Below are 14,495 nucleotides of genomic sequence, written 5' to 3'. Positions count from 1 at the left end.
ACAATATTTAAACGATATTATATTAAAAATACTTTTGACATACCATTTTCTAACTGTGACCACACAATCCATATAATCCAAAATATAGTGTGGTCACATTTTGATTTTATTGATTATAACGTTAAATTTATGGTGATCTCACTAGTTCATTATGTTTATATATTATATATCTTACTAATTATTTGATTAAAACATCATAAATTTAACGTTATAAACAATGAGATAAACATGTGATCACACTATATTTTGGATTATATAGATCACATGGTCAGAACTGGAGAAGGGTATGTGTTAAAATATGGATTATATTTTCAATAATATCCCGTTTAAACTGATGTTTTTATATTTCAGATAAAAAAATAATTAGAAAGGTATATTACAAAAAAAGAGACGAAAATTGAAGGGGGGGGGGGGATGAAAAAAGCATAATACATTTTTATTTTTGGAAGTTTTTCCAAATAATTTTTCCGTCATTGTTCTTTTTGGTATTGTTTGGTTAATCAATTTTCACCGTATGATGCAATCAGGCAAATACTATTGCGTTGATAGAAAAAAAATGCAAACAGTTTACATTGTTTATAATTTACGGTACTGATCGTAATTATTCTTATTTTATATTCTACTCAATTTTCGAATATGAAAGCATGTATACCTTGAAATATGATTTTATTTGAAATTTTCAAAATATATAAATTTAGTAAAGTTAAAAGGGAACCTCTGTCTGTACATAAATTTACTAATGATTCCATAATACGTATTACATAATTCTAAAAAAATCTGAAAAATGTAAAGATAAGAATTTATAAATTTTAAAAATATACTCCAAGGATAATAATATTCTTGCAAGAAACTAAATATTTACTATTTGGTTTGTAAGAAAAGTAGTTATGAGATATACAAATTTATATTTTCGATCATTATAAATGTATGGATAATTTTTTTTATGGAATATAAGGATGGTGTAAAAAAATTGAAAGAATAGTAAACAAATAAAATATATTATATATTTAGATTTTTCTTTTATTATAAGTTTAACAAGTACAACGTTACTTATAACATTGCGACATTATAAATTTGTCTTCTTCTCCCAACAAAATTATATAGATAATTAGTTAAATATTATTATATATTTCAATTTTTATAAGTAGTTATATTAAAATTTTTAAAATGATTTTATCAAAAAAAAAATTAAAATGTTGTGTGTGTATATATATAAGAAAACCTTGTCCTTATAATAACCACCTTTAAAATTGGCTCTACCTCCTCTCCCCAGTTTTCATAACGAATCACCGATCGCAATTTTTTTCCAAGAAAAAAACAGAGACCCAAAGAAAAAACCCCTCTCTCTCTCTCTCTCGCCTCTGATTTTCGCCGCTTTCTTCGAGTGATCGTCCATGGCGGAGATCGACCACGGACGGGAGCCTCTCGTGGCGCGGGAGAACAAGTTCACGCGCTGTGTCTCCCACGCGCAGGACGAGCTTCAGAGCTTCCGCAAATACCTCCGATGGATGTGCGTCGACCAATCGAATCCGTGGACGGCGGTTCTCTCGTGGTCGATGTTCGTCGTCTTCACCCTCGTCGTTCCGGCGACTTCCCACGTCCTCCTCGCCTGCGCCGACTGCGACAGCCGCCACTCTCGGCGTTACGACGCCGTCGTCGAGCTCTCCCTCAGCAGCGTCGCGAGCCTCTCTTTCCTCTGTCTCTCCAGATTCGTCAGCAAGTACGGTCTCCGAAGGTTTCTCTTCTTCGATAAGCTCTGGAACGAGAGCGAGACAGTTCGGCGAGGCTACACCGATAAGCTCAACGTGAGTTCGTCGATCTTCTATTCTTCACTCGATTCTCATTTCCTTTATGGAATTCTGTTTTTTCCTTCTTCCTGCCTTTTTATGTTCTAATCTGATTCGAATTCGAATTTGAATTTTGATTTTTCGAATTTTCTGAAGATGTTATTCTGGAAATCTGGTGTTTTGGTTTTGCCTCCTTTCTCATTGCTTGTCTTCGATCGAATTTGTTGCCCTTTCAGATTTTTGACATTTGATCTTTTTTTCCAACTCTGTTTTGGATTTTTTTTTTAAAATTTGGGTTTTCGATTCCGATTTTGGGATCTTTTCTTGATCTTGAGACGGCCTCTGATTAAATGCGTAAAATGTTCATTGTCACTTGATGATATAAACCTAAAGGTCCTAAACTTGGCAACAATATGATTTTCGAAAACCAAGAATATCACACAAATATAAGCGAACATAATAAAAGGTAGGGGTGGGCGTTTCGGTAAACGGTTCGGGTTCGGGATGGGAATGGATCGGTTCGGTTTTTTTGGTTTTGTAAAAATAAGTATCAATCGATTTTTATATTATGTTCGGTTCGGTTCGGTTCGGTCCCAAAAAGATAGTTTTCCTTTAAAAATATTCGGTTTTTCGGGATTTTTTAAAGTTCGGTTCGGTTCGGTTCGGTTCAGTTCCGAAAAAATTCGGTTCTCTAAAAATAATATTATTCGGAAATTGAGAACGGTTTCGGATCGGGAAAAATACCGTTTTTCGGTTCGGTTCGGTCCGGTTCTGAAGAACCGTACCGAAACGCCCACCCCTAATAAAAGGTATAATCTATATTTAACATAAGAATTCCATTATATATATATATATATATATATATATATATCGTTTTGAGTAAAGAAAATGGTTTACAAAACCATAATGGGAAGCAAGGAAATAAAAAACGACGATTTAGAAAGCGAATTTTAAGAAAATAAACACAAAAAAGTCGGTTCCCGTGATACAATTTCACCGTCGGACCATCAATAAATATGATGCATTTTAATTTCTTTTTTTTTATAAGATATATACAGCGTTTTCACTCCAAAATCTTGAATCATTTTTACCAGTCAGTTTTCAATTTTTTTTTTTTTTTTTTTGCAAAATAGAAATAGAATACAAATTTAAGCAAAAATAAACAGAGCAATAGATCTCTTGAGGTGGCGTGGTGGGTGAACAACTGATCTGAGGGACAATCATCTTCTCCCACAATCGGTAATACCAATATTTAATTTTATCATCTAAATCTAAACAAATAAGAACAGAGCTTCTTATGTGACTTTTTTTTCTCTTTTCGATTACAATTCTATGTTCTCTTTGGATTAAAAAAATGTATAATTCAAAGGAATAAATAAGTTCTCTCAAATTCAATAATAACTTTTAACAACAAAAATAGTTGTTCAAAAGTCGCAAAAAAGAAAAGAATAAGCATTTCCCAGTACGGAATAATTTGTAGGAATGTGTTAATGTATTATGTTATCTTTTTAGATCTGAATTCCATTTTTTATTAAAACAATAGTTATTTTTAAAGATCAATGGTGAATTCCTTGCTCCTCGGTTTACGTTATCAAGATTCTCTGCTCCTCGGTTTACTTCAACGAACACTTGTTTTATAGATCAATGGTGAATTCCTTTTCAGTCAATCCATGATCATAAACCCTTTTACGTGTTCCGCAAGAATCATAATGTTTCATGTCTCTTGGGCAATGACTTGGCAGAACCATGTACTCTAATAAATCTTCTTCTTCCTCATTTGCCTCCTTAATTTACCAAAAAGATGTGTTTTTTTTCTCCTGCAGACATCGGTTAAGCTTCTCTCCTACTTCGTGGCCCCTTGTTTCTTAGCAGAAAGCGCGTACAAGATATGGTGGTACGGTTCAGGCGCATCTCAGATCCCCTTTCTTGGAAACGTTGTCCTGAGCGATACAGTGGCTTGTCTCATGGAGCTCCTATCATGGCTGTACCGTACGACCGTCATATTTCTCGTCTGTGTCCTCTTCCGCCTCATCTGTCACCTTCAGATCCTTCGCCTTCAGGACTTTGCTTCACTCTTCCAGGTGGATTCAGACGTTGGATCTGTCTTGTCCGAACATCTCCGCATCAGACGCCATCTCAGGATCATCAGCCACCGTTTCCGCACTTTCATATTGTGGTCTTTGATTCTTGTAACCGGAAGCCAGTTCACTTCCTTGCTTGTTACCACTAAGGCTTACGCCGAAGTGAATATCTACAGGGCTGGAGAACTCGCGGTGAGTTATATTGTTATATGTTAAGCTTCTACGCATTTAGATTGAAAAAGGGTAACCGAGAAATCGTGATCTTGACGAATGGTTTGATTGTTTTTCTTGCGTTTTTCGGGCAGCTTTGTTCTATGACGCTGGTCACAGCTCTGCTGATTCTGCTTCGGAGTGCCTCAAAGATCACACACAAGGCTCAGGCAGTGACATGCCTCGCCGCCAAGTGGCATGTATGCGCGACGTTAGAATCATTCGAGACGATGGATGGCGAGACTCCGAGGCTAGCTTCTCGAGACGCCGCCCCCCATGGTGTGGATCCTGATATGGGGGACACCGAGAGCGACGATTATGGAGACGAAGAAGATGATCTTGACAACAACAATCTCATCCCTGCTTATGCTTACAGTACCATATCTTTCCAAAAGAGACAAGCTCTAGGTATCGTTCTTCTTCGTCTATGTCCCCCCACACTTTTTTGGATCTCGCTAGTCAGAACCTATCCATCCACTCGTATTGATAACAACGTCGAAGGGATATATGTTCATATCTGCTGATATTACTTCGAAACCGATCAAGCTAACATCTTTAACACATCATGAGATGGTTGTGACCTGTGTTTTGTTTTGTTTTCTACTCGCGTATCTTTGCGGCGCAGTGACTTATTTCGAGAACAACAGAGCAGGGATCACGGTTTTCGGGTTTACCCTCGATAGAAGTACTCTGCATACCATCTTCGGAATCGAAATGTCTCTGGTCCTGTGGCTTCTCGGCAAGACAGTCGGCATTTCTTGAAGAACAAGAAAAGCTTTCATAGCCAGAGTGCGCGTGTATTTGAGAGGGTTCCTGCGTTACAAGAACACACTTTCTGTGATTGGATCTGTTTTACTGTAAATCATCTGTTTTCTGATTTGTAGTTGCTTTTTTTGACAGAGGGCTTGTGTTGGGTGGATGGTTTACTGTAAATTAGATTCGTTTTGGAACTCTCGTCTTTTCCTGTCCTAAATTTGGAATAAATTATTTAATTTTTCCTATTTTTTGGTAATAATTAACGAGTTTTCTTTTATTTTTCTTAATGAAAATCAGTTTTATCTGCAATATAGTGAATGTGACTCTTCTAGTCAATGCAAAGATCTAGCAACCAAAGTAAAAAGATCTGGTTTTGGTTCATATTTTCCCGGTTTGTTCTAAAAAGATAATATCCATTCGGTTATTAAATCGACGGATTCAATTATGTGTGAATCCGATTCAATTTGATTCGGTCCGGTTTTACATATCCGTACAGAACGGAAATCTCCACCACAATAATAAAGCACAAGTACATAAACTCTGCAATGAACATTATAGACAAGGAGCAAGACCGGTCGTAGAATGTAATCAAGTGTAGGAGATATCGCTGCAGACCATCACCCGAGAATCTGCGTAAACGATTTCCGTACCTCTGATGTCGAAACCACGAGGAATCGGCAGCGGAAATCCTCTCCCGAGCCGTTCATTTACATACGGGAAAAACGCCGCTTCAAGAACCGCTGCCATCGCCTCCTGCAAGATCCAAGAACATGTGTACACGTTTGCGTTTGAAATGATGAACTCGAAATTTTTGGATGATGTTTCAGGTAGAGATTGATATGGAATGAAGTTTTTTTCTTTCCGGGTTTTGTTACAGTTTCATACGACACGAACCCGAGCAGAGTTGGCATGAAGTTCTCCGACTTTGCTCCACTTAACCGACGAGTTGAAGTCGACTAGTCTGAGGCTACCGGCTAAATCGTTCTTCGAGACTTCTGCAGAACACGAAACATTCAGAACCTGCACTTTGAAATCACGATTCCGGTTAGAGATCGGATGCTCGGGAAGATCCCTTCTTTTTTTTGATATATAACAAAACGTATATAGTTTTTTTATGGACAAACATACCGTTGAGAAACACGCAACAGGTATAACTTCTCCGGCGTCAAGAACATCAACCGTCGTGTCCAAATTAATCGCTGCATCGATACCCTTTTCGGTGATCTTCACGGAAGGCGGAGACGTCACCGAGATTTCAAGTTTCATCTTATCATTTGGGTAAAGATTGTACATTTCTGGAAGGATGAGTTTCCAATCAGCCGTGTCCAGAACCGACAGGTTTTTTGTTTCCTCGATGACCAAATGCATACGCTCTGCCTGCCGAGAAAAGGTTCTCCGTCAATTAAAAACGATCCAAAAGATCACGGTTTATCGTAAGCCAAACCCGTAGCTCATCGAACTGCAAACTTACGTTGAAGTATACCCGTGTTGCAGAATCGAAAACTTCTTCCTCTATCGAAATTTTCACCATTCTGTTAAGCCTGTCGAAGAAGAAAGGAGATCGAGATCCTTTAAGGCCGTGTTCTAAAACTTTAACATGATTGTTCGGAACGAAAAGGCCGTCGATTCTGACTTGGACGGAAGAATCGCCAAAAACGGGGTTGCCGGTGAAAGTGAGATTCACTGAGGCAGAATCGTCGATCAGTTTCTGTTTCGGAATAGATTGCAGCAAGGAATCAAGCTTCTCCATGTTTTCTTCGATTTTCTTCGATACAGCTTCTTTAACAGCGGAAATAATTCTCTTTTGAAACGCATCAATCACCCTGTAAACGACACGAAGATTTAAACAAAACCCAGGAAATGAATTTGTATTTACCTCTTGCAAGAACAGCAAGAACATGTTATACCCTTGATATAGCCAAGAAGCTCCACCATCGATGTTTATATCAATGCTTTTCACCTTACAGTAACTTGCCACCGAATCCATCCTAAGACTCCCCTCGTGTTCGATGAGGGAGACAGCAACCCGTATATCCATACCTTCGACCTTCACAGTATCATCACTGTATAAGATCAAGATGCATGTCCTAAAAGTTCTACAATGTTTCAATCCTTGGGAATTCCACATGAACCAGAAATCTCAATGAACAAAGCACAAAACTTGTTTGAATTACCTTCACTGAAGCATCCCCACGGTCAGAAATCTCGATGAACAAAGCAGTGTAAGTATAAGACCAGTTCATGCTCAATTCTGCCGTCGCACCTGTAATGCCCAGAACGATTCCGCCGTTTTCGAGGGTTTTAATCCACGAATCAACCACATCCACCGCGGAAATCTGGATATCCGACAGACCCATTCGGACTTTCCCGACAAGTGGGATCTTCACCTTCTTCTCGATGTCGGGTAACTGAAGTGGAATCACTGTAGAGATCGCCTTTTCGATTAGTAAGTTCTTCGCGAAATTGAGACCAGATTCTGAGACGAGTAGGGAGACGTGCCCAAGGTCGTTGAGTTCGAGCGTTGTGGGTTTTGTCGAGACGAAGAGAAGAGGAAGGAGAAGGGACAGAGCGAGAAGAGCAACCGACTTTGTGCGAATCATGTCGGAGAATAGATTATAGCTTGATAGATTGATTTGTTTAGAGCATGGTGAAGAAGAAGAAGAATGAGAGTATGAGCAAAAATGGTGTTCGCAGTCTGAAATTGCGACAAGGAACAAGGACTCGTCGACGGTTCGGTAATTAGATTTTCTCTCTTTTTAGGAAAAAATAATTGGGAATTAAAAATTGTAATGAGTGATCACGAATAACACGCAAATATCATTTTATAGATTCCATTTTCAGTTATTTAATGTCAGTTCAACGACTCCCACCCCCTGCAGCTCGACTTCTTCTCGCTGTATAAGGCAATTCATGGATAATATATGTTGGAAATAAAGAAAAAAAATAAACTGAATTACGGAAGCAATACGAAATCTAATAAGTTGTTTACTTTTTAAAAGTATATAACTAAAATATAAAATAACGTTCAATTTGTATTTGTTGCATTCGCTTTTAAAAGCATGGTTTGCATTCGGTGTGATTTTCTAGTGGTTTATTTTGTATCTGTTCAATATAGAAACTCACGTTCATGCCCTCAAATTAGTTGGGTTTCGATCCAAAATACTCGGTTATAAAATATATCTATATATATATATATATAGAAACTCGTGATAAGATGGGAATATATTAGAATGTAAATACGGTTTAGTCCGATTTATTTTATATTAGGTATATAAATACATAATTTCCAACTATCAATAATTGCATTTTCCAATTTTCAATTTTAAAGTTCTATCTAGAATTCAAAAGGGTTTCAAAATGAAATCTAAAACTTTGTATTTGGGTTAATGTTCAATTTGGCTTCCCAGTTATCTTCATTGTTATTATGTTCTAGCACATTCATGGCAAAAACCGTCATTACATTATATATATAAGCAGATATTACTCTTTCAACCTAACCATAATGAAGGGTATGAAGAAAATAACCACATACATGCATATCAAAACATTCCTGAGTTCCATGGACAAGATATTTGTATGAAAACCCTAAAGATATCAAAATCAGAAAATCTTAAAAGGGGCAGCGAAGCAAGAGACCTGAGTTTGTGCTTTGTAGTATGAACAGAGATACTTACAGTTAGAGACTAGTAGCCTAACCAGAGAGATGGTATTGGTTGGAACTTGTTCTTGGCAATTCCCAACACATCCGTGTATTCCGAATGATTGAAACAGTCGCGGAAATCCGTGAAGAGTTTCTCGAACACCCTCCATTGGACTTTGATCGGTCTTGAATACGGGTAAGGAAGAAAAACCTGCAAAAAAAAAACACGACGATTCCACAAGAGTTGCTATTATACAATGTTAGCTAGTTCTCGGTTGTGTAATAAAAGCTTACATCGCCTTCTTGAGCAATGCATTTCAGCACGAGAAAAGTATGCTTGGTATCCTCCAAATTGTCGAGAACAGCCAACCAAATTTGCGTCACGAGCTCATCAGCTACATCTTTCGATTTACCACAAGCGATCAGTTGATCTGCTACCACGATAGATGAATGCCATTAGCAAGCTCCATAGGCAAACCATATTTACAATGCCGAGAAAATCTCCATACACAGCATTTAGCACCATCTAAGGTTTCTACTATGATAGAACAGATGCCCAGATGCCAAAACTAACATATTATGATAAGAGTCGAATGAGTAAAACCATGATAGAGAAAAATGCGCAGAAAAATCTGCTTACCAATCATAGTTCCGTGCAATACACCTGAAGGAGGAGGTAAGCTTTCGAGTTCAAGCTGCTCTTTCAAGAACAAATAAATGTGGCCCATGATCTCATCTATGTCCGAATTCACACCTAGAATGTTTTTGCTGACATGCAAAGCCGCATATCTCCTGCAAGAACGGATGGCTAAACTCAATGAATCACATCACAGTTTACACAATGAATAGGAGAGGTAAATAATTAAGGAAATTTTTAGCCAGTCGTCAGATCAAATAATACTAGCGAGTCGTGTATTGAGTTACCTTTTGCTCAAACCGCGAGGGATAGGTCCAGGCCATCTCTTAGTTTTGCTAGAGAGAGGATATGCCCGATTAAGAGCAGCTTGCCAAAAGCATTCCCCCCTGAATAAATTTGCCCACTGCCTTTTGACGGAAGCTAAATCCGCCCACTCCGATATGGGAACTCTGATAAATATATCTATCAAGAGATGGTCGGGAAGCTTTCCGAATAGGCTATCCTTTACTATCAGCTCATGGTCATCTTTCTTTTTGCTCATTACAATTCTGCGAGATAAATGTATGATATGGTTCAGCAAGCAGGTAATGCTTTAACAGAAAAATACGAAGAAGATGCGAAAGATTCGGATTGAGAATCGTAACAAGTAAACCAGCAACGTAAAAGCACCATAACACTACCTATTGATATACAATTGTAATCAAACACACAATTGATGACAGGAGAAGTGAAAATACATCAAAAGAGTACCATATGCAATTGTAAAGATTATTATGGCACACTAAGAAGCATAAGAACAACAACACATTAAGAGAGAACCAGAGATCATTATAAAGCATAGGATACAAAGATACATAAAACCAAAATAAACAGAGAGAAAAGCTATAAATCAATCAATCAATCAAAACTCAAAGAATTGCAAAAGAAAACGGTAAGGACAAACCAAACACAACTCCCATATGATCAAAATAAATAAATTTTTACAGATTTGATTAGGGCATTCTTATTTTCTGATGAATAAGAGTGAATAAAGCTTAATCTAAGTAAAAAAAAACCCAAAACCCATTTTCTAAATTGCATGTTAAAACTAAACTAAAAACATAATCAAAACCAGTAAAAATTGCATCAACATAATCTTCCAGACTCCACTACCATACCACGTGAGACGATCAAAGCAAGCTATTTTCGTCGAATTCTTACGAACCATGAAAATCTCTTGGCGAACTCAGAACCTAACGACATGAAAATCATGTGACGTATAGTCAAAACTAGTCAAAATTCTAGCTAAATTCTTCGAGATGGAAGGAGCACGAAATCGAAATTAAGTCGAAGGACGATCCAACGAACTTACCCGATGAATTTCTCGTGAGCAGAAAGCTGATTTGAGGACCAGAGGGAAGGAGAGAGGCGCGGTGGAGGATGGGCAAAATTATTTTCTTTACAAACAACCGATAAAATAAAAAAATAAAAAATTGACAATGAACCAAATCGGTTCGTGTTGGTTAGGTTCGGTTCGGTTCAATTTGATTGGTTCGATTCAATTTGACCCAAAATATTATGTTGAACCAAATCGGATATTCTCATCAGACTGATGAGTCTGATTGTGCGACAACAGTCAACACATATTGACCCGTTTGACGATCGTAACGGTTTAATTCAATTTCTATTTGGACTCATTTTGAAATTGATTTTTAGTAACAAAAATATTCATTAAAAATTATTTTTAGATTTGGATTCAATTTTTCGAATTTTAAAAAAAAATATAATTATACTTCGGATTTGCTTTATGTACAATTATAACATATTTCGGTTAAGTTTGGTTTGATTCGACGTTAGACAAAATTACTTCATTTTCGAGTAGTAGATTAAATTGGGTTCGATTCTGAATTTATAAAACGAGATCACAAATATATCAAATTCTATTTTGGATTTAACACTTTAATAGATAGAAAACGAACAGAATTATAAAATACCCTTTATATTATTAAAAATTATAAGATTATCTTTCATATTTTTTAATCATATTCAACTATATCTGAATAGTATATTCATGAGACTGCGGGGATGCTAAGGAGTTCGTGAGAGTACTAAGCTCAAAGGATTATCCTTCTTTTGCCGCATACCTTAATGTTTTCAAAGCTTTCTTCCGAGAGAGAAAACACTCCGAAGCAAAAAATATTCTCTACACATGCCCCATCATATCAGAAAGCATCCTAAAATCTATGAGCTCTTTGGGCTTGCATAAAGTGTTAGCCCATTATTATTCCGTAACAAGATACATAAACACCGATCTTGACTACCAAGTTCCATATTCTCTTCTTTGGTGTTTTCTCTCTCTCGATCTGCATTGTTATCATTTCCAAAAGTTCATTATTTCCAGGTTTAACATTGACTGAAATTCTCCCTACAGAAAAGGTCAAACATTTTCATCTTCCTCTGCCTCTGCCTCTACAGGATGAACTCTCTGGGGCGTCCAAACATCAGACGCTCCTCATTCCCAATCCTGAAGCTATTTTGGAAAGCTTTTTGCGGGTTTACATTAGCAGCCAGAAGGGTGGAAGCTCTTCCTCGTAGACATCAGACTCCGTCTTTGCTCAGATGTTTCTTGGAAACCCTGATAATGGTGGATTGGAGCAAGTAGGTTTAGTTTGTGGGTTGGGTTGTTAGATTGTTCTTGAACATGAAAATAAGATCTTTCTCCACTTTATCCATGCAAAGTTTTATGCTTTCGTGGGTGATTGATATCTAAACTAATGGTTGCTTCCTGTCTGACTGTAGTATAGAACAGATGATCTGATGTGTATTTGATTTCAACTTTGGTGAATTAGCGATCTCGATCTTAGCAAATGTTTTATGTATGAGGGAAAACTCTTTCGGTTCACAATAACAGTGATCCTTTCCCTAATGAAGCTAGCTTGCTGCTTAAGTTTCTTCTTTGCTTCATCTTTTGTGTAGGTTTGTGTTGGTGGGATATAAGGCCCGAGCTTAAAGTTCCATTCAAAAAGCGATGCTTCTAATATCTTTTTATTCTCTAAGATAATGACCCCTAGGAATTTGGGCTTTCTAGTAAGATTGTAATTATACAAAATTACAACAATCCTTTATTCAAAATGTTTTTATGCGAAAAAGTTCAAAACATAGTATAAAAATTGGATATGTCAAAACGCATGGTATTCTGTAGTAAAAGGTGAAATATTAGTTCTTTTTTCGCTACCATGCTTTTAATTTTATCCGAATCATTTTAACTGAGATGATGATGAAAACAGAGGTGTAGAAAGTGAAAGAAATAGTGAGAGAAAAAAAACTCTAATCTTTCCATTCAATATATTTTTTTTTTCAACATTGTTTAGGTATAGTTAAACTCTCTTATTTATAAAAAAAATGCAAGTGAAAATTTAAAATGAAATAAAAGGTAATCTATAATATATTCGGAGAATACCTTTTATTTAAATTTATCTTCGTTTGTATTTCATGTCAAAAATCATATCTCACTTTGATTAGTTTTCGAATAACAATTTTTTGGTTTATGAATGTCCAATTTTTGCCCCAACAACAAGTAAATGATGAGAGAGAGAGGTACACGCATATATTTGATATTTTCCAAATCCATATATGGGCTTCGGCTAATGTAGGCCCATGGCCCAAGTTTGTCACAAAATGGAAATCCCACATCGGGGAAATAGCAAGACTCAAACAAGCGGAGGGTAGCATAAGAAGGAAGCTCGAGCGAATGAACAACATACTTACCTGGACGGGGTCGACGCGCGATCAAGAAGGCGCGTGGCCTAGGCTAGTGACTTCCATTGCACTTCGGAAGGGCGCTTAGCATAAGGTCTCCCCAAGTGGGAGAGCCTACGTCATAATTTGTGGCAGAGGGGGCCTGCGTTCGCGCGGCCCCTACCAAATAAATCTAATTTTTTTTTGTTTGATAATAATAATAGTTGTAGTTATATATTCGTTATTATTATTATCATCATATTGTATTCGGATAGCCCAATTTAAAATTAAATTGGAAAGTCTTTTTTCCCCTTTTAAAACCTTTATGAAACTTGATTAATATATATATGCACACGTCGTCATTCTTAATCTTTTATTAATTGTCGTTACATTATATGCAACAGGAAAACGTATTAAGTTGTCCGGAGATTAGATTACGGTTGGGTTTTGTGAAATCGAGTGGATTTGAAATCAAATTAAAGTTTTCTTTTGTCATATTTGTTACTCATTTTCTATTATATATGCCAAATAAACTCTTTTTGTTTCATCAATGCTCAATGCATAATTACGTCTTGTACCATTGATTCAATAGTTTTATCCACATTGTCCGATTAATAATTATTCACCGTCGATCTCTAAAATATACGATCTGAATGATCGAATCAAATATCGTCAAACTTTTTAATCGTTATTTTCTGTTAGATTGAATCGATACGATCTCAATCATCGGCCAAAGATTTGTGAGATTATCTCGACCCTGAGAAGAGGAGACAAAAGATTAAAATCCCATGACCAAAAAACAAAATAAATAAATTCATTTGATTCAAATTCCTCTCATCAATTTCATAAACCCAAACCACAATCTAATGATAAAAAATTAATGTTGAAATGAGTAAGAAGTTGAAAGTCTTGTTGCAAATCAAAATGTGTGACGGAACTTTTTGTCCAAACAACTCGAAACTTTTTCTATTCCAATTATTATTATTATTATCATTATATTGTTATGACAAATAATAGAGTTAAGACAACAGTATGTACGTATATATGTTTATCAAATTTTATAAGCTCTTTAAAAGATAAAAAAAATTATTTATATACTCTTACACGTATACCATTACTATTAGACAAGTGTAGCTAGTTTCGGCTTCAAAATTCCATTGGGCCGTCCAACTTTGGCCCATTTAAGGTCTAGTTTATGTTCGTTTAATCTTTGTCCCACATCGGCCAGGAATCCGAGTAAAGATTATCGGCCAACCGTGTATTAAAGAATGTGTATTTTGGCACATTTTAATTTTTGATGTATTTATTTACAAATTAAAAATTGATGCAATTTTTTTGGTATGTTTTATAGAGTTTAGATATTTTATGGGATTTTCTTTGAAATTTAATTAATATTTTCAAGAGCGGACAAGAAGCCAAAATGTTCATCCAATATTGTATATGCATTTTTTTTGTGAGCTTCATTAACATAGAAAATGTTGTTAAACCATTGATTGGAAAGATATAAAAAATAATAATTGATCAATTATATATATTAAAAAAAAGGGAGAAAAGGTCATTTCTAGTAAAGAGTTGCTTTAATTGAAGGAGTGCAACATTTTTTTTGCAAAGAGTTCATTAATTGATGATATATATATAATTGGAAGATGGGGATGTTTGTCACCTTC

The 14,495-nt window shown here is 36.2% G+C and overlaps 2 protein-coding genes across 2 annotated transcripts; one reads left to right on the top strand and one right to left on the bottom strand.

Moving 5' to 3' along the window:
- The first annotated feature begins 1,255 nt into the window (after nt 1-1,255).
- Nucleotides 1,256-5,079, top strand: LOC104817849. The gene is made up of 4 exons (XM_010547193.1): nt 1,256-1,805; nt 3,611-4,060; nt 4,174-4,486; nt 4,704-5,079. Exons 1-4 carry the CDS (start codon nt 1,395-1,397, stop codon nt 4,838-4,840), a joined length of 1,311 nt encoding a protein of 436 aa, XP_010545495.1. The 5' UTR covers nt 1,256-1,394; the 3' UTR covers nt 4,841-5,079.
- Nucleotides 5,080-5,233: 154 nt separating this feature from the next.
- LOC104817847 (putative BPI/LBP family protein At3g20270) lies at nt 5,234-10,539 on the bottom strand. The gene is given in 11 exon segments (XM_010547192.1): nt 5,234-5,587; nt 5,729-5,854; nt 5,963-6,211; nt 6,306-6,657; nt 6,742-6,881; nt 7,009-7,419; nt 8,497-8,685; nt 8,769-8,905; nt 9,115-9,266; nt 9,399-9,659; nt 10,463-10,539. Coding segments are annotated over 10 exon segments (2,175 nt in total). The 5' UTR covers nt 9,653-9,659; nt 10,463-10,539; the 3' UTR covers nt 5,234-5,422.
- Between the last annotated feature and the right edge of the window lie 3,956 nt (nt 10,540-14,495).

The sequence above is a fragment of the Tarenaya hassleriana genome, unplaced genomic scaffold (assembly GCF_000463585.1).
Source record: "Tarenaya hassleriana unplaced genomic scaffold, ASM46358v1 Cleome28, whole genome shotgun sequence".
Classification (NCBI taxonomy): domain Eukaryota; kingdom Viridiplantae; phylum Streptophyta; class Magnoliopsida; order Brassicales; family Cleomaceae; genus Tarenaya; species Tarenaya hassleriana.
Note: the sequence above shows the minus strand (reverse complement) of the source record. Positions and strands in the feature narration are given on the sequence as shown.

Bases quoted from the DNA above. Each gene is read 5' to 3' on its own strand.
- LOC104817849 (XM_010547193.1), top strand. From the start codon at position 1,395: ATGGCGGAGATCGACCACGGACGGGAGCCTCTCGTGGCGCGGGAGAAC. The intron at 1,806-3,610 runs GTGAGTTCGTCG...TTTCTCCTGCAG, and splicing joins GCTACACCGATAAGCTCAAC to ACATCGGTTAAGCTTCTCTC. The intron at 4,487-4,703 runs GTATCGTTCTTC...TTTGCGGCGCAG, and splicing joins CCAAAAGAGACAAGCTCTAG to TGACTTATTTCGAGAACAAC.